The 18,715-nt window shown below is 40.0% G+C and overlaps 2 protein-coding genes and 1 long non-coding RNA gene across 6 annotated transcripts in view; 1 reads left to right on the top strand and 2 right to left on the bottom strand.

The window, feature by feature from the left end:
- The window catches only part of LOC116045153, an 810,130-nt gene that overhangs the window by 275,658 nt on the left and 515,757 nt on the right, over positions 1–18,715 (bottom strand). The window lies entirely within an intron of this gene.
- Positions 3,349–7,626, bottom strand: si:busm1-57f23.1 (uncharacterized protein LOC368621 homolog). 3 transcript variants are annotated; one of them, XM_035991246.1, is made up of 5 exons: positions 7,516–7,626; positions 7,111–7,332; positions 4,383–4,534; positions 4,156–4,257; positions 3,349–3,542 (listed from the first exon to the last, which is right to left on the bottom strand). In XM_035991246.1, the coding sequence occupies exons 2-5, from the start codon at positions 7,196–7,198 to the stop codon at positions 3,447–3,449; spliced, it is 438 nt and encodes a 145-aa protein (XP_035847139.1). In that variant the 5' UTR covers positions 7,199–7,332; positions 7,516–7,626; the 3' UTR covers positions 3,349–3,446. The 3 variants fall into 3 exon arrangements, with proteins under 3 accessions (XP_035847139.1, XP_031148539.1, XP_035847140.1); XM_031292679.2 differs by having other exon boundaries at positions 7,111–7,342; positions 7,505–7,622; XM_035991247.1 differs by having other exon boundaries at positions 7,111–7,342; positions 7,536–7,619.
- Positions 14,701–18,715, top strand: part of il11ra (interleukin 11 receptor, alpha) — a 55,717-nt gene continuing 51,702 nt past the window's right edge. For both annotated transcript variants that reach the window (XM_035991241.1, XM_031292665.2), the window contains exon 1: positions 14,701–14,882. The gene's annotated coding sequence lies outside the window, so the exon portion shown is untranslated. The remainder of the gene's footprint in view (positions 14,883–18,715) is intronic.

Genomic DNA, 18,715 nt, shown 5'->3' with positions numbered 1-18,715 from the left:
CAGCCTTTACCGAGGAGGGACGGAACAACTTCCGGTTCAGTCGAGGAGCTATCAAATAAGGACTATGAGATGCAGCCGTTCTCTCTTCCCCGACTCAAACCCGTCATTCCCTCTCTTTCCACCAGCTGTCCACCTTCACACACCCACCTACACACCTGCTCCTCATTACCTTATTAGTCCCTTATATAACAGCCACCCAGCACCTACTCCCTGCCAGACCGCATGTTGGGCCTCCAAAGTCTTAGCACTCCAGCCTCTGCTCTTGTTTGTTTGCCTGGCCCCGTGTGGACTTTGCTGACTGACTGCTTGTTGCTGACCTCTGATGCTCTCCAAGGAATGCAGTAAAGCAAATTTTTTTTCTTATCTGCTTTGATCCTGAGATAGCTGCTAACCTTTACGACCAGAGCCTCACTAAGAGCCCCGTGCCATTCTTTACTAACTCACTCTGTGCAGCCACACTTTGATTCCAAATAGATATTTCAGGTTGAGTGTTGGAGAAATGCGTTGCAAATGATTCACCAGACATCTAGATTATTTCCATTTGATCAAACAAGGCAGCCATAAAAACCAGAGTTGTAAAACAGGAAAACTGCTTACAAGTGGAAAACCCTGTCATTGTAATGAAATAATGGTATAGTGAGCGGTGGTGCCTGGGCTGTTTAGTGGCAAAGACTTTTTAAACACTTGCCAGCCCACTAGACAACCTCATATTACCCAGCAGTACTGAGTCTAATTTTCCTCTGACATGATGAATGACCCAATGAGAATAAATTGCAATTGGTTGTTTTATTAAAGGATAGAGTTTCTTTGTGAAGCCCGCCAAGGAGCCCAAACTAGTTCGCTTTTTAGAAATGGAAAGCAACGCCGCTTTACTGTGTTAAGGAGATTCACAGATGTTGGTTGGGTGACCCCTAGTCTCGCTTTGCCAGACCTTCTAGACTGGGGTCTGGCTAGTCCACACAACATTCCAGGATGGGAGAAAAACATGCTCTAGTTTATTGGCATTTCTTTAAACCAATCACAATCATCTTGGGTGTACGTTCAAAGATTGTTTTAGTCGTGCAACAGAAAACTCAGATTGGACAGATAGTCTAGCTAGCTGTCTGGATTTACCCTGCAGAGATCTGAGGAGCAGTTAACCATGGTCCTCATAAATCCACCGGAGTTTAAAATTCCAACACAAAGAAAGTGGAAGGTAACGGACATCCGGCCAAAAAGAGTGACATCCGGCGGACTTTTCGGCGGCACCTGAACAATCCTGGAAGTGGAACGTCGTCGATATAGACTAATACATTCCTAATAATATTAAATGTGTAGATGAGAGTTGGAAAAATATGTATGTGAGAGTAAAATACATGTAAGGCCAAGACTGACTATGCCTTCTATGTGTCTTTAGTAGCCTACAACAGCGCATAAGGGCCATTGTAGGTAAAAGAAAAATATATTATAGAGCCAGGGGGCTAATATTTGAAAAGAAAAAGAAAACTGTCGTAACTTTATGAGAAAAAAACCTTGGATATTCTCTGAGATAAAAGTGGTACATTTAACAGAAAAATACAAATTTACAAGAAAAAGAATCAAATTCTCTCTGACATCATTAAGTCATAAATCTGTGATCTCTTCCCCCCCCCCGTAATCAATTTATTTTTTACCAACATTGGCCCTAATACGCCGTCGTACTTTAGTGTATACAATATAGCCTACTTGCGAAATGTAATCTTATTTTACTGTAAGGATCATTTAGAAGGGTCAAAAGAGGAACAACTTCATTATGTTTTAAAACGTGTGTGTATGTATGTATATTTTATTATTTTGTCCTTTTTGCTACTTCTACGTCTTTTTGAAAATGGCCCACTCACTTATGTACTGGCCCGCCCAAAATACTATTTCTGCCTACGCCACTGATATACAGTATATTAAACATTGTTTTGTACAGAACATGCCTTCAACTTCCAAAAATTGGACACCAACAACTTGAACACGTCTTCTGTCATGCATTACGGAAGGTAACATCTCTTAATGTCATTAACAGTGCTATTGTTAGCAAGATACTATATTTTTATTGTATTTGTTTTCTCATGTTGTCGGTATCCTGCAAAACATTCGAACAACTGTGTTGTTTTGTTATTTAATTTTTTGTTTCTTTTTTTTTTTTTTTTTTTTTTTGGCCATTTGGGTGCCCTGTAAGAAGCTGTCGATACAACGTTGACGTATTGTCACCAAGATGTGAAGCCAGATTACAGTAAAGTAACTGTAAAATGTAAATGTGCACAGGTGGCAATAATCAGTCATTGTTTTCGGCATGACACTTAAATATTCCAGCATTTTTATACGCAACATTAACGAGGTCAATTTTCCGTAAGTATATACATGTTTAAGGATACAGTACAATATAATGTTGTCTCCCTGACATGTTTTTAGCATGTGTTAAGACTTTTCTGCTTGATTGAATGAACGTCATTCAAACTACTTAAACCAAAACGTCACACGATGGTACTTAAACCAGTGGGTGACGTCCCTGCATCTTTTGGCTGTGTGACTTTTTAAAGTTTATAGTATATAATAGTAGTAGTAGTAGTAGTAGTAGTAGTAGTAGTAGTAGTAGTAGTAGTAGTAGTAGTATAGTTTGAATTATGGGAACACATTTATGCTTTTGAAGTCATAATGCGGGTAGGCTGTGTTATTTGTTGTGCTTTGTTAAACTTACCAATCTTTTCAGAAATGTGAAAGAAAATGAAGACAAAAGATATCTCCAAAATGTTATGAGTGGCAATGTGTGCAATCATATTGTTGATTTCATGTATGTAAAAATCCCAGCAATTAAATAAAAACTGATGTAGAATTTCATGTTCTTTACCACTCTTAATTTATTTTGTTTATTTATTTTATTTATTTTTTTTTTTTAAATCGCTCATGTAAGCAAACTTTTTTTTTTCTATCTTTTGATAGAATACAAAACCATAAAATGAATAAAGAATATGGCAGTGGTGGCCTAGAGGTTAGAGAAGCGAGCTTGGGACCGGGAGGTCGCCGGCAGGATAAAATCTGGGTGGGGAAAGTGAAAGAGCAGTGCTTGTCCCTCCCTCATTACCACCACTGAGGTGCCCTTGAGCAAGGCCCTTAACCCCAACCGCTCCAGTGGAGCTGCTCAGTGGCCAGCAGATCAGACTGTGGTTGTACCGGGCAGCTTCCAGGTATGAATGTGTAACTGTGTGAATGTGACAGGTCGTCGTTGCAAATGAGAAATTGTTCTCAATCGACTTACCTGGATAAATAAAGGTTAAAAAAAAAAAAGTAATAATATGAAGCTGCAAACCACAAATACTCTTCACATTATGGTAACAAAACTCATTTCCAAAGAACTTTTATTGAGACTGGGTTAAGAAAAAAACATTGTATCAAAATACAATAATGTAGTCAAAGCTGTAGCGCTAAACTAAAACAAATTAAACGTTGTCCACAAGTTTCCTGCACCTGTGTGTCAGCGGCTCATATTTGTTGTTGCGAAGGTTGAAAGTCGTCACAAAGTGGCACTTCACATGCTGCGGAGGAGGAAACGACAATAACTATGACGTTTGAATGCATTGGGGAAATCTCCAAAATCTAACCTACTGTCAATGGCAATAGGTATGGAGGCTTTGAGAGGCAAATGAGCTAAAACTATTCTGACGAGACATTTTCTAAGTTGAGCTAAATAGTTTTCTCTCCTGTGTTTAGGACTTAAGAACAGATGAAAAAGAAGTTTTGCCAGGTTAATCGTCCTAAGTTCCATTCAAATAATAATCATACGCGAAAAACGTTTTGGCACGTGAAATAGTTTTTGGCCGGATCATTTTGAAGTGTTGTAATACTCTATTCGGTAACAAGAGGATGGAGTGCAGTGAAGGGAAATTTCTTTCTAAATTAGTAAAGACTATAATTCTGGCAAAACCAGGAGAGAAAACAGTTTAGATCAGACTTAGAAAATGGATCACCAATTATTTTTTTCTCACTTGCCTCTCAGGGCTTCCGTAAATAAGTCATTTTTGATTATAAGACAGAAAAGCATACACGTTAATGTGTTGCTTGGCTTTAAAACTGTGTGAAACAGAATTATTGGTGAGTTGAACATAACGTCTTAAACACATAGGAACGCAGGCGTTAAAACAAATGTACCTTTTTCACCAGACTGCAGCTGTCCAAGTCATGGTTTTCAGCCTTGAGACACTTGGTTTTTCCCAGGACCGCATCAATCTTAAAGTTGATCACGTTGGTCACCTATAGTAACAAGATGAGTGGACAGAGGACAGAACTATTAGATGGTGTCACGCTATAATGGGTTGCATGGTGGTGACATGATGTGTTGCATGGGAGTTCCTTTGTTTCTGAAAGATGAATCTAACCTGAGACTGAGCGGTGGTGATGGAGACCAGTTTGAACATATTCTTGCTCTTGGAGTGTGTGTTGAACATCTCCACAGCATGTTGAGTTGCCTTATGAACCTCATCTGACTCTGGATTCCTTTCAAACCAGCCACCCACGAGAGGCACTTTCTCTATGAGGAAATTAAACACAGACACAAGGTCCATGTCATATAGTTGCATTAATTAGGGCAATGATAAAAAAAACTAAGTGGCATGTGGCCTACTCTATGTTGTCAATCAAATAACAGACATTAAAGTGGCACAGCACCATTTCATACACATAGTATCATGGTTGATTCTACATATTTTGTATTCTAATCTTACGTAATTTCCCTTTTTAAAAAAGCAACTCCACATTAAGTCTATGAGGAGAAACTATGTTTGCATGGACCACAGAAGGTTGAAAGGTTCAAGTCTATTGTCTTATATTACACAACTGCCATGGTGGGTGTAGTCTGTTGCACTTCGGAACACACCCAAGTGTATAATTGGGCTACAATGCATAGTGAACCTATTCAGTCATTACTTATTCATTGCTTAACAGGGTGTGGATAGAACCTGTAGCCAAAACAGGAATTTCAACCAATGTTTAGTTACTACTGGAGATACGCTTGACACAAAAATCTAAGCAATTTTGATGACGGCACCGATTATCTACACAAGAAAGTACAAACAAGCATGGTGACGTCAGCATGGTGACATCAATATGGTGACATCAGCATGCTAACATGCTCACTATGTACTGTGTATATAAATTATCTTTACTAGAGAAACACTGCTTTGTCCTTGACCTGATGATTGAGGTTTGGCAGAGTAGTAAAGCTGTTTTGGCAGTGTTAAGAGTAAAACTGAATCCAGGGGTTTGGTGTTCTGGACTCTAACAGCAAATTTTCAGGATGAAGGAGCATAAAACCCCCAAATGGAAACACACAGAATCATAACACTGACTGATTTTGCCATTGGAGTCAGTGTATTTGTATATATAAGTATGAGTGTGCTTTTTATTTGCTTAAGTTAAACATCACTATTATGCCAACTGTGAATGTAAATGGAAAGAGCAACACAGTCATGACATGACAAACATGTACATCTAGGCTATTTCTGTTTGATTCTGTGTAACATTCACAGTATACAGTACATAGCTGAACCAACCAGAATATTTATCTGCTCAGTAAAACCATTTCATTAACAGAAGCCACAGACGAATTTGATGAATTGGTACTGAGTGGCACTGATGGATAATTTTTCATTTCCAAACACTTCCAGACCAAACTACATTCTGCCAAATGAAATAGCATCTGACAAATGACATATTTCCCAGACTGCTGCCAATGCCAAACCTTCTGACTCACTGCACCCAACCAGACAGAAGTACACAGTCACTGTCTACACACCGAGTAAATGAGTGACCTATTTATGTTGCCATTATGTCACAAAGGCAGACACTGTGTCATTTCTTTTAGTTATTTGAAATAATTTTAGGTTGAATCATTTTATTGCTTAACTTGACACTATATAGCCCAGGCCTAGGTAATCTGCTCATACAAGACATGTTTTTCAGTATTACACATAGGCCTAATTTCCCTGTTGGTTTCAGTGGTCAGATGGGACTATACCAGCTTTTAGAAATAAACTAGCTAGCTTCCTTCATTGCCTTGAGTTGTTGCCTAATTTTATAGATATGATGTTTATATCTTCTGTCTTTTATTAAATAGAGTATAAACATACTAATTACAGTATTTCTACATTTTATCTCATTGTTTCTCTGTAAAGTGCTATAGAAATTGTTTATTTGTGTCATGTCATAGTATTTGAAATGGCATATGAACACACAAAGTTCAATCTATAATTCTTTTGTTTTGGCATGGTCTCTAAATTGTTAGTCATAATTATGACTCAGATGCCCATGCTGCTGTCATTGTTGCATAGTTGCGTTGTCCTGTCAATCAACCTGTTTTGTTCCTATTTATCTCCTTATGCAAAAGAGTGTGTACACAGTACAAAGTTATTCTCTGTTGTAATATTATTCACGCTTTTCTCACTGCACTAACTGTCTACGTTATCACTACACACATTGCATTGTATGTTAAATATTAGAATCTCAATGACACTTGGTTATATTGCCTTTTTTCAGAATTGCATGCTTCACTTGGTTTTACTAGACTTAAATAATATTTTCCTTTATCCACAGATCCACTTATTGGGGCACTCACCAGAATTCAGGAGACAAATCAGGAAATGACTATTTCATACAAATTTGTCGTACATATTTAAAATATGCACAAAATAAAGTGTCAAAAAGCCCCTTTCTCTCATCTGGATCACAACAACAAATACTATATAGTAATTACAATTAATATATAAATAATATGTAGTGTAACCTGCTGGGTAATGACATCAGGGCAGTGTAAGTAGTTGTAGCTAGTATTTGTGGAGCTTTAAAGACACCTATCATTTCTATCTTCAAATGTGTTTTAGGAAGAAAAAAAAATCTTTGTTTCTTGTTGTTTGCTCGTTTATCAATTCTGTTACCACTTTTCAAAACGTGATATCAACCTCCGAAGTCTGCTCTCCCAAAGAAATTACTCAGAAACAGAGTAGCTCAGTTTATTCTCTGTCCTATAATATTTTTTTTTTTTTTATCTCGCTTGCCTCCCTGTAACTCGCCATTTCCACACTCATGTTTCTTATCCATATCAGTACTTACTTTTTGTCACGACTTCCTCCACAGGCTGATCTCCCAAACACAGCTGGATAGCTGACAGACATATCACCACTGCAAGCGGGAGATACATCTTCTAACCGGGCTGGGCTCGCCACAAGGGGAAAACTGGTGGAAGATGGATCTCCACAAAAAGGCTTCAGATGAGCAGGACACTTTAAGTGAAGTGAACCACTTACCAATCAACTCGCAGACGTCCTACAGTGTTTGCAGCAAACTGATGGTGTTTGGGTCCACGGAGAAAGCAGTAAAACAAAACAAAAAGGTGAGACATTGAAGACGGTTACTGAAAAAATAAAGATACAGCAACAGAGCCAGAAAGTGCAAAAATGACAGATATAGAAATGGCTACAAAGAAAGAAACATTACAACTCCTTACCTTTCTGATATTGAAAAAAATAGGACTTCACCTAGTGAATGCCGGAGCAACAGTGAGCCAGGCTGAGAGAAATATTGCGAGTGAAGAGGAGAGAGAGAGAGAGAGAGAGAGAGAGAGAGAGAGAGAGAGAGAGAGAGAGAGAGAGAGAGAGAGAGAGAGAGAGAGAGAGAGAGAGAGAGAGAGAGAGAGAGAGAGAGAGAGAGAGAGAGAGAGAGAGAGAGAGAGAGAGAGAGAGAGAGAGAGAGAGAGAGAGAGAGAGAGAGAGAGAGAGAGAGAGAGAGAGAGAGAGAGAGAGAGAGAGTCGTCAGTCCTCATTTAAGCTCTGGTATGTTAAACAAACCAGTGCAGACCACACCCCCCCCAACTGCCTGACAATGATGTCATGCAGGGATTTGACAACCATCAGCAGCTTTGGTGTGTGTGTGTGTGTGTGTGCGTTTGCATTCGCATTCATGCGTTATGTGGCCTGCTAATGTGATGCGTCTATATGTGAATGCACATTTTGTCGGTTTCTTTACAAGGGTGAACACTGCACTTTTGTGGAGATGTGACTCAAACTCCGCTGGTTACTCTTGTTGGCAGGCGGTGAGTCACTGTACAAATTATAGCACACAGCAGAACCTCATTACACACCATTTCGAGGTACATCAACATACTGTCTAGAACATTTATTATTATGTGATAAAGGCTTCAGCTATTCTGATAGCACTGAATAAATGCACAAATGTCAGAGTTGAACTGAGTGGAATTAATGAATTGTGTGTCCTCATTTATAAAGATGTGGCTGACAGACAGGAAAGCAGATTCTTTTGGATGCCTCTCCCTCAGCTTTTTAACAGAGTGATGGCTAACAGCAATGTTTCGATATGTCAAATTCTACTAAATCTGACATATGTCAGATTTTAATAAATGCTGATTGTATGCCTGTAAATGAGAGAGCTACACTCCATAATTTTAACCCCAAAACACTGGTCAATTGCATGCCAAAGAATTGATTGTTTGGGCCACTAGGGGGCAGAATACCTCTACAATAAGCTAAAAGACAGGAGCCCTGACATATTATTGCCTCGTGAAATTGTAAGGCTACAGTGTGGCCCCTTACTTCCTACACCTAGTTCCAGCACACTTGTTCACACACCACACCCATCTTCGACCTTCGGCCTTTATTTTGATTGTAATGACACACCTGTAAGGTTTCGTGACTGCATCTTACACTGTTGTGACACTGTCGCTGTGACAAACTCTGTCTTTCACTTGTTTCCCTTCAACTCTCTTTTTATTATCAAATAAAAAAATTAAATGGTCAAAAATATATAATAAAGACAGAAAAATATATTTGGCTTTTTACCTTGATGTTCCACTTTCTTCACATAGTTGCCAAGTTTGTTAGTCGGCTGTTTGGTGCTGGTCAGGCAGTGTATATTTGGTTTATTGGAGCTTTTTTGCTAAAACCAGCTTCTGCTGAAGCTGGAAATGTAGTTGATGAGAGCAGTGACACTGAACCAAACCAAAGAAAGAGCTAAAAGAGTATGAAAAGCTCAGTGGCGCTGCAGAGTTGAGTGAAAATCCTTTGTGGGTTTGTTACTTGTGTGCAACTTTACAGTCATATGACTTTAATAAATGTAGCAGAATAATGAACTGTGATTTTGTATGGGCCATATGAGGTGAAAGTACTCAGACCCACTTTTATCAGTCAAAGTCACAGTACTTTTTTGTGTAGTGGTTGTGGTTTAAATTTCATGACATTTTCCACACTCTCAGCTCTCAGTTTTGAGTCTTGCTGTGGGCATTGAATGTGGGCATAATAGTTGTTTATCTGTTAGTTGGCAGGGTCAAAAACCTGTCAACAGATTTTTATTAAAACACTGACTAAGGAATAAGTGTTATTTTAAATGGAGTTCCAGGACCAGGCTGTTAACATTGCAAGATGGGAAACAGCATCCATTACATTTTGTCCCAATGAAGTAAGACTTAGCCATACAAATAGTTGGGGCTGCTAGTTCATTAGTATAGTACTACAAATTCAGATACAAAGGCAATTAAATGTCTTATCAGTAAACCGATTCAAGTAGCATACAAAACCTTCACCTTAAATATGCCCACACAGGGACAAAATAATGTATATACCTTTTAGAAAAGTTAAGGGGCAAAATCTAATTAAACTTTAAATATGTATTCTAACTTTAGACGAAAAGCAAGAGTTTTCCAGAGGTTTCTGGTGTGCTTGTACTGATAAAGTGGATGCAAACTCCTGCCGAGAAGCAGTAGCAGCAAAAACTGTCCTGTCCTGTTAGTAGTGTCCTGTATACTGTCCTGTGACAGTGATCAGTCCCATGACCGTCATGGAGTCACAGGACAGTGTCTCTGAGTCACAGTACAGTGTACAGGACAGTGTCTGACTGTCCCGGGACAGTCATGGAGTCACAGAACAGTGTCTCGGAGTCACAGGACAGTGTACAGGACAGTGTCTGACTGTCCTGGGACAGTCATGGAATCACAGGACAGTGTCTGGGAGTCACAGGACAGTATACAGGACGGTGTCTGACTGTCCCGGGACAGTCATGGAGTCACAGGACACTGTATGGGAGTCACAGGACAGTATACAGGACGGTGTCTGACTGTCCCAGGACAGTCATGGAGTCACAGGACAGTGTCTGGGAGTCACAGGACAGTGTCTGACTGTCCCGGGACAGTCATGGAGTCACAGGACAGTGTCTGGGAGTCACAGGACAGTGTCTGACTGTCCCGGGACAGTCATGGAGTCACAGGACAGTGTCTCTGAGTCACAGGACAGGGTACAGGACAGTTTCTGACTGTCCCGGGACAGTCATGGAGTCACAGGACAGTGTCTGGGAGTCACAGGACAGTATACAGGATGGTGTCTGACTGTCCCGGGACAGTCATGGAGTCACAGGACAGTGTCTGGGAGTCACAGGACAGTGTACAGGACAGTGTCTGACTGTCCCGGGACAGTCATGGAGTCACAGGACAGTGTCTGGGAGTCACAGGACAGAGTACAGGACACTACTAACAGGATAGGACAGATTTTGCTGCCACTGCTGCTGCTCCTGCCCTACAGTTTCGACTCCAGTGTGTCATGAGTGAGAAGTCCCAGCAGGGGGAAGCAACACTATATCACATAATGCAAAAGGTGGTTGACAAGGCTCAATGACTAGATTGTCATGGTTAGTTGTGTTTGATAACAGGGAAGCTTGAATACAATAAGTGCACATTATGAGCAGTCAATTTCAATTTAAAAACATAATAAACATACAAAGAGTTGTGCATGTACGTTTATTTTTCTCAATGGTCACTCTGTCTTTCAGGTACACAATTTTGGATTTCAAGAAGGAGCACTATACCAAGTAGTCAGTTTAGGATTTGGTGGCAGATAAGAGATGTAGAAGTTAGATGTAAATGCATCATAAATAGAGATAGCTAAATGATATACAAAAAACTCTGACAGCTCTGACAGAGGAAGCGTAGATAAAGACACGTGAGGCAAAGGGATAGGCAGATGGGATCAGAATGACAGGTACATTGGCTCTGACAGATGGACAGGCAGATAGACGCCAGACAAAAAGACAGACTGAAAGAAAAGAACCATGCAGATGGAGAGGCAGTCGGAAAACAAGGAGCAGATGCAACACCACACGCTACAGCCTCAAAATGTACAACAGATTTAAATCAACACCACTCTGACAACCTAAATAAACATGCAGCACTTAGAGCTTTACAAAAGTTGTGCTTGTTGATGGGTTATACTGAACACTTTACTATATTAAATTGCACAGGTATGATAACACAAATAGGCAAGTTACACTTTTTAAGATAATTCACACTGAAAAGTCAACATGCAGGAAGACAGCGGAAAAAACGCCCTCTCTAAGTAGGCCAGGTTTGTATTCACTGTCCCCAACGAGACTAACTGTAACTCTTCCAATCAGGTTCAGCATGCGGCTCGCTGGATTTGCTCAATTTGGAAATCCCCCTTTTCAATGGAATAATTGATGTCAGTGTTGTTTGTCTGATGAGCGGGCTGGACACCAACTGCCACAGCTTTCAGTCAAATTGTTCTTGTCCAGTCTGTCCAGGGCAAAGGTCAAAGTTACTTCACAAATAAACAGCCAAAACAGAGCAGCTTCAACAGCTGTGTGCTGTTTTTTTTTTCTTTCAAACATATTTTAGAGTAAATATGTGTTGTTAATTGTACATTTTACAATACACTTAAAACAAGTACTTGTATAGCATTTTCTTGTATCATTATGGCCATCATATTGTACTTCTACTGACCTATGGTCAGGAAACTGGACTTTTTTTTTAAAGATTATTTTTTGGGCATTTTATGCTTATAGGACAGCTGAAGATATGAAAGGGGAGAGAGAAGGGGAATGACATGCAGCAAAGGGCCGCTGCGACAAGGACTGAGCCTTTGTAAATGGGGCGCATGCTCTACCAGGTGAGCTATCCAGGCGCCCCGAGGAAACTGGACTTTTAAGCTAGCGCTTATCTTTTGCACCCCCACACTCCACACTACCACGTACTTATATACTATTGATAATATTTATTTACAAGCATAACTATATATTTGCCTTATGCCCTCTCTGCACCTTATCTATTTATCACATTGTAAAACTCTTTACTGTGCAATGCATTTCCATTGTATTTTGTTGTGTGGCCATTATAGCCTTTAATAGACAGGACAGCTGTAGACCGGAAACAGGGGAGAGAGGGAGGGAAGACATGCAACAAATGGCCGCAGGTCGGACTCGAACCGTGAGCCGCTGCATCGAGGACTGAGCCTCTGTATATGGGCGCCTGCTCTACCAGGTGAGCTACCCAGGTTCCCACATTCCCACTGTATTTGTATTTGTATCCCTCCTCTAAAAGTGCATTTGTGTTGTATTGTATTGTGATTGTATTAATAGTATTGTGTTGTGTTGAGATCTGGCAGTGAAGAAACCTTAATTTCCCCACTGGGGATTAATAAAGTCATCTATCTATCTATCTATCTATCTATCTATCTACCCAGTGGTGTAGTCCAGGGTATACGCTGGTATACGGCGTATACCTACTTATTTTTCAGTCAGCATTGCGTATACCCACTTCTAAATCCCCCCTGATGCGCACCATTCAGTAATATCTGTGAGCCTGATTGCCCATTTTTTCCTCAAGGATAGTGAAGCCATGACCCACCCTCCTCTGCCTCTAATTGGCTGGTACTCGCTGCTTTCACTGATTAGATTGGTTAACTTTAGGCATGAGGACTGATGAGCCAATCAGAGGTGGAGTAGGGCGGGTCATGCCGAGGAAAATATCGCTAATACCTCAGGTGCCAGTGAAAAAAAACAAAAAAAACCCTCAGGTGCCGGTGCCACTTGACTACGATAACGGCAGCAGACCAAACAACAGATGAAGAAATAACACAAGCGGCGGTGTGCCAGCCCAGTTGATGGAAGACATAATTCTGAGGTAAGTTTTAAGGTGGTTTCCAAATCAATCATTATTTTAAACTACTGGCAAATTGCCAGTGGCAATATGACTGCACATTTAGAGGAGAAGAGATAACACCATGTTTGCCTCATGATAAATACATTTTACATTCATCCAGGCTGCTTGTGTGACCAGTAGTAACTACAAACTGCTCCTAATCAAGTCATGATCATTTTATAATAGTGAGCAAGTAGAAATGACAGATTTTTGGGTAAACTAAATCATAGTCTTACGTGTCGCTGTTTCTAAAACAGGGCTTTTTTCTGGACTACTTTAAAAAAAAAAAGAAAAAAAAAAGGTGAACACTGAGAGTATACCCACTTCTCCAGGGACCACTACACCACTGTATCTACCTACCTAGCTACCTACTGTAGGCTATATTTGGTATATGATATAAAAAACGAGTAGTACATGTTGCTGAACCTATAACACACAGTAACATTTTGAATGACATCTGTGTGAAATGTGCAATGATCATGCAAGCCTAAAGACGTTATAGTCAAGACTGAGTAATTAGTTTATCAGGCACACCTGTACAGTTGAATTCCAACCAATATGACACCACTGCAATACATTTTACCGTTGTGAAGCCTACACTCCTCAGCGTCTGTTGACGATGCATCAGAGAGGTTTTGATTCAACCCCGTGGTAATGTTGAGGCTGTAGCGTTGCATCACATTGACAGATGACTTTTTCCACCTCCATTTACATTCACAAGGGAGGATAAAAGGTCATTGCTTTGGCTAATGAGATGTCTCCGTCATCCAGTTTATTGCCTGCTGAAGCAACGAGCACTGGAGCCATTAATGGATTTAATGTGTTTACGTAGGCATCATCACACAACAGGTGAGTTACATAATAAATAAATAAATAAATAAATAAATCAGGGTCCTGTCTCATGAAGTAGGATTGACAATTAAGCTGGATGACTGAGTAAAATCCGGAAAAAAAAGCTTGTTGTGAAAATAGTAAGCTATTTGACAGTCTACCGTGATCTGTTTGATTGTAATGAGCTTCACACAAGCTGTCCCTCATGTGCTATTTGTCCTTACCAGTAGAAGGCTGAAATGAATGTATTGTATGAATGTAAGTTAGCTGTACATAAATAATACATACATATTTTTTGATCACTTACGTCGTGTTTTCCTCTACTCTCCTTAAACTAAAGGCAAAAACTCATCATGAAAATAAAAAAGTTTCTTATAGTTGGATTATTTAAAAATGTCCTTGATTCAAAGTAAACACGATTATATTAATAAATAAAAATAAATTATTAATTAAATAAATAAAAAAATCATAAAGACAAAATATAAAAGTAATAGTCAATTCATTGTTAAATCATTGGCTTTTCTAGGTAAACCCAATGCATACATAGTTTTATCATTTTGTACATCATTTCACCATAAACTAAAACTGCATTCATTAAAACGTTGTTGTTGTTGTTGTGAGTTTTGCATTCAGTTTGCAGTTTGTAAAACTACCAACCAATACCACTCTGCGATGTCTGTTAGCTGCAACATTTCCCTTGGAAAGTGATGCAACTACAAACCATCATAATCCTGCTGCAGGAGACCTGTATCTGTTTTTCCTATGCAACATTCCTTAAACCTCAGACCTGGGATCAGTGTTGATAGTTCAGCCTCCATAATCCCTTTACAATTAGGACCCGCCCACTAAACGGGGTGATTGACAGCCGGCTCCTCCAACGAGGCGGCGGCCGACTTGTCTGGCCTCCTTCCCTTCCCTCCTCCTCCTCCTTGTCCGACTTTGTTGCTCTCGTACCCCGCTAGTCCGTCCGGCGGAGCCGAAGAACCACTCGACAAAGTCCCAACTATGGAAGGCGACAACATAATAATGCCTGTTTGACTCGGGAAGATTTTCCAAGGTAGGTTTGGTGACTCAAACTGTTCAAACCGGGGAGGAATGAATTACGGGCTATGAAGCTGCGAGTGTGTGGGGGGCGAAAAGTTTATCCGCCTCACTACACGGGACAGGAGGGAACAGAGGGAGATTTACTCCAATGTTGTTCACAGTGGGGATGTGTCATGCTGCTAGCTTGCGTGTTGGTCCCCCTTTAGCTTGTGTGGCACCCAGAGTACTTGTCATATTAATGTTATATGCTTTTTTTAATGATATGCTTTATGAGTATGCCTCGCACAATGTCCCAAAAATGAACATGTATGTGTAATTTTATGTCTGATAATTCTGAGATAAACTGGACTGCTTTCTTCACTCAGTGTTGATGCAGCTGTGTTTTGGGTTCAAATTTAATTCAGACCTTTTGTTAGTGGAAGTTGTAGGAAGGAAATTGCAGCACACAAGCAGAGTATTAGATATTATTGACTTTTTTTTGACTTTAGTATAACATGTATTAAGTTCATTTGTAGAATTACAAATTAGCATAATAAGACAACGCCTTTAATTTGATAGACTCAGCCTATGTGCGGATATGCCTTTGTGAGCTGTATGTTGCTGTGCATGCACGCTGTACATTTGTCTCTTTATAGGGAAAGTAACAGAAAGCCTAATCCATCAGAAGCATGACTTGTTTTGCTTCTAGCACTCAAACACCAGCACAGAAACACACTTGGCAGTGTATAAATGAAGCCTTTAAATCATGAGTCATCCAAAAGCACTTGTTGATGTGATAAACAACATTAGTCTGCATCCTGCTCTTTTCTTTTTGTATATGTATATACACAATTATAGTTCCGGGGCAGCAGTAAAGGTTAATGCTCTGAGTTCGCAATTACAAATACAGACATACAGAGAGGGACAGAGACAGTGGGATGGGGTCTCTCTACAGATGTGCATTCCTCCAGCCAGTGGAGTGATCAAGCCTTTAAATATAGCTTGACAGGAATGCAAACAGACCAAGCAGAAAGACGAAGCCCGCGGGCGTCTCAGGAGTAGGAGAGGGAAGGTAGGTGGTAGAAGGAGGCAGAGGGACTAGGCTGTGAGCTCTTTTTCCAAATGATCCCAAATGATCCCAATTTGTTTCCCTTTCTCAAACGTCTCCCTGTTTTAAGCATGATGTGGGTCAAAGTTCATGTTAAAAAGGGAGATGCCACCTGTCTATAGGTTGAAAGCCACTAAAAAAAGTCGTGGTGAAGTTTTTCAGGAGGGAGATTTTAAATCTAAATTTAAATCTTGGCTCTTGCATCGCTTTGTAACACTGCGTATCAGTGGCAGAACTTGAACCTTGCCCGCAAATCCTGTGATGTGACATCATCGGTGTACACGCTCGTGTTTATGAAACGGGCTGATAAAGAGATGATACAGGAAAACATGTTATGTTGTACAGAGCACATGTTGTGGAGGGCACAGAAGGAGATTGTCATTCATGCGTTGAAACTTGTATTGTATTTCTGTTCTGAGGCGTCATCTGGTTGTTTCTTGTTTGGCGGTTCTGTTGTTTTTATTTAATAGAACACGTTTGACATGAATCAGTGGGGTTGTGATGTAGACCAGTGGTTCCCAACCTGGGGTCCGGGGACCCCTCAGGGGGGCGGCAAAGATCAGAGGGGGTGCGCAAGTCTTTATCTGGTTTGAGGTTGAGGTAAAAAAAAAAAAAATATTTGCACATGTTAAACAAATTATGATAATACACTAGAATATATAATGTATACAAAAGTCTGTATTAAAAACTATATATTTTTGTTCTCGCTTAAACTTGTAGGCAGGCTACTTAGTAGGCCAAACCTCCGGGACCTCTTAACCTGTGACCCTTACTGTCATCAGGTCAGCTGCTAGCTGCTATCATCCCGCCACGGCATCACTATTTTATGAATGAAACATGGCGGAGAAACGTAAAAGTGCTGATAACTCCTCTGTATCAAAAAAGAAAGTAAGGCTCTATCTCGAGAGTTACCTCAACTTCGTTTTCGGAGGGGGGGGCTCAGCTTTTCTTAGACATAAGTAGGGGGGGGCGCCAAGGAAAAAAGGTTGGGAACCACTGATGTAGACTATGCGTGTACTGGTGTATGAAAACCAAGCTAAGGTAGGGATTATCCTGTGTGGGTGTATCAAGCTGCATCCGTTCATGTATAACCCAATTTAGATTAAATGTAAAAGCAGTTTTGTTTTTCTCATTCATACCGCATATACTCAAAATAATAATAAAAAAAAAAAAAAATCTCAGGACATTTTGGCTGTCCCTATCACATTTGGCTGTTTGACAGAGTTTGGCCCAATCGCAAGTGACTGCACTGACCAGTTTTGACTTTTGTAGGCATTGGCGAGTGGCTTGTCACTGTTGGTTGCTTGAGAGATGAAAGGGAAGAGTTCACACTCATAGACTGTAGTTTGTTGGATGCCTGTTGACCAAGCGGAGCCAATTTTCCTCCTGCACTCCCATGTGGCAGTAAAACAGAGACCGAAGGGCTTGAGCCAGTCCTGTGATGTTAATATGTCCCAGGTTTTTTTCGGTGGCCCCCCAGTTTGATCACTGTTTATTGCTCTGTTTTGAAATCCCTTCAGCTAATTGAAACTTGTCATCTGAGTCAAAGCACAGAGATGGGCTGATTGTTGTTACGTCTTTAGCCAGAGTCCCTATATGTGCTCTGTGGAGAGTGGAGCCAAACACCTGGCCACTCCCTCCAGTATCTCGGTCAGTTACAACCGTTTGATGTTAATTAGAGGTGCAACGATGAATCGATTAGTTGTCAACTATTAAATTAATTGGCAACTATTTTGATAATCGATTAATCGGTTTGAGTCATTTTTTTAATAAAAAAAAAAAAAAGATTTCTCTGCTTCCAGCTTGTTAAATGTGAATATCTTCTAGTTTCTTCTCTCCTCTGTGACAGTAAACTCAATATCTTTGTGTTGTGGACAAAACAAGACATTTGAGGACGTCCTCTTAGGCTTTGGGAAACACTGATCCACATTTTTCACCATGTTTTGACATTTTTATAGATCAAACAACTAATCGATTAATCTAGAAAATAATCGCCAGATTAATCGACTATGAAAATAATCGTTCGTTGCAGCCCTACTGTTAATGGATTTCACTTCACAGACTGGGTGGCCCGAGCAGGAAAATGCTTCTTAAGTTTGTCAAAGTCACAGTAGATATACACAGTACATAGAAGACTGGCTTTGAAACCTGTGTAGCAGAACATCAGCTCTTTCACTCTCTTGACCACTTGACCACTGTGAAAGTAAATGTACACAGAGTAAAAAAAAACAAAACAAGAGAGACACCAGGTGCCTTGCTGTTTGCCTCTGGGAAGTTAGCCTGCCCATGAATTCCCAAGCCTTCTGTCTGTATAAAAGTAAAACTTGAGTATATTTTTGCTTTATGAACACTGTGACCGAAAAAAAACCCCTGTACAAAGATTATTTATAAATACCCTCAGTGAACAAATGTGCTCTTTGGACTCAGGTGCTACAGGGATATCCAAAAAGAACGGTCCATTAGAGGTGCTCAGATTTCTGAGAATATTGAAATCCCTTTAATTCAAACATTGCTGACAATACATGTTGATGCCTTTTGGAGCCTGTAAGGATGTAAGAAAAATGAAATATGCAAGGTGGCTCTGTAATAAAAAAGTAAAATCCTAAAAGTTCCAAAGCATTTACACTCTGGCTGTAAGGCAATACATGTGATAACTAAACTAGGGCTGCAACTAATGATTATTTTCATAGTCGATTAATCTGTCGATTATTTTCTCGATTAATCGTTTAGTTGTTTGATCTATAAAAATGTCAAAACAT

Source organism: Sander lucioperca, chromosome 14 (genome assembly GCF_008315115.2).
Source record: "Sander lucioperca isolate FBNREF2018 chromosome 14, SLUC_FBN_1.2, whole genome shotgun sequence".
NCBI classification, from domain to species: Eukaryota; Metazoa; Chordata; class Actinopteri; order Perciformes; family Percidae; genus Sander; species Sander lucioperca.
The sequence above is the reverse complement of the archived record's forward strand: the minus strand, read 5'-3'. Positions and strand labels throughout refer to the sequence as shown.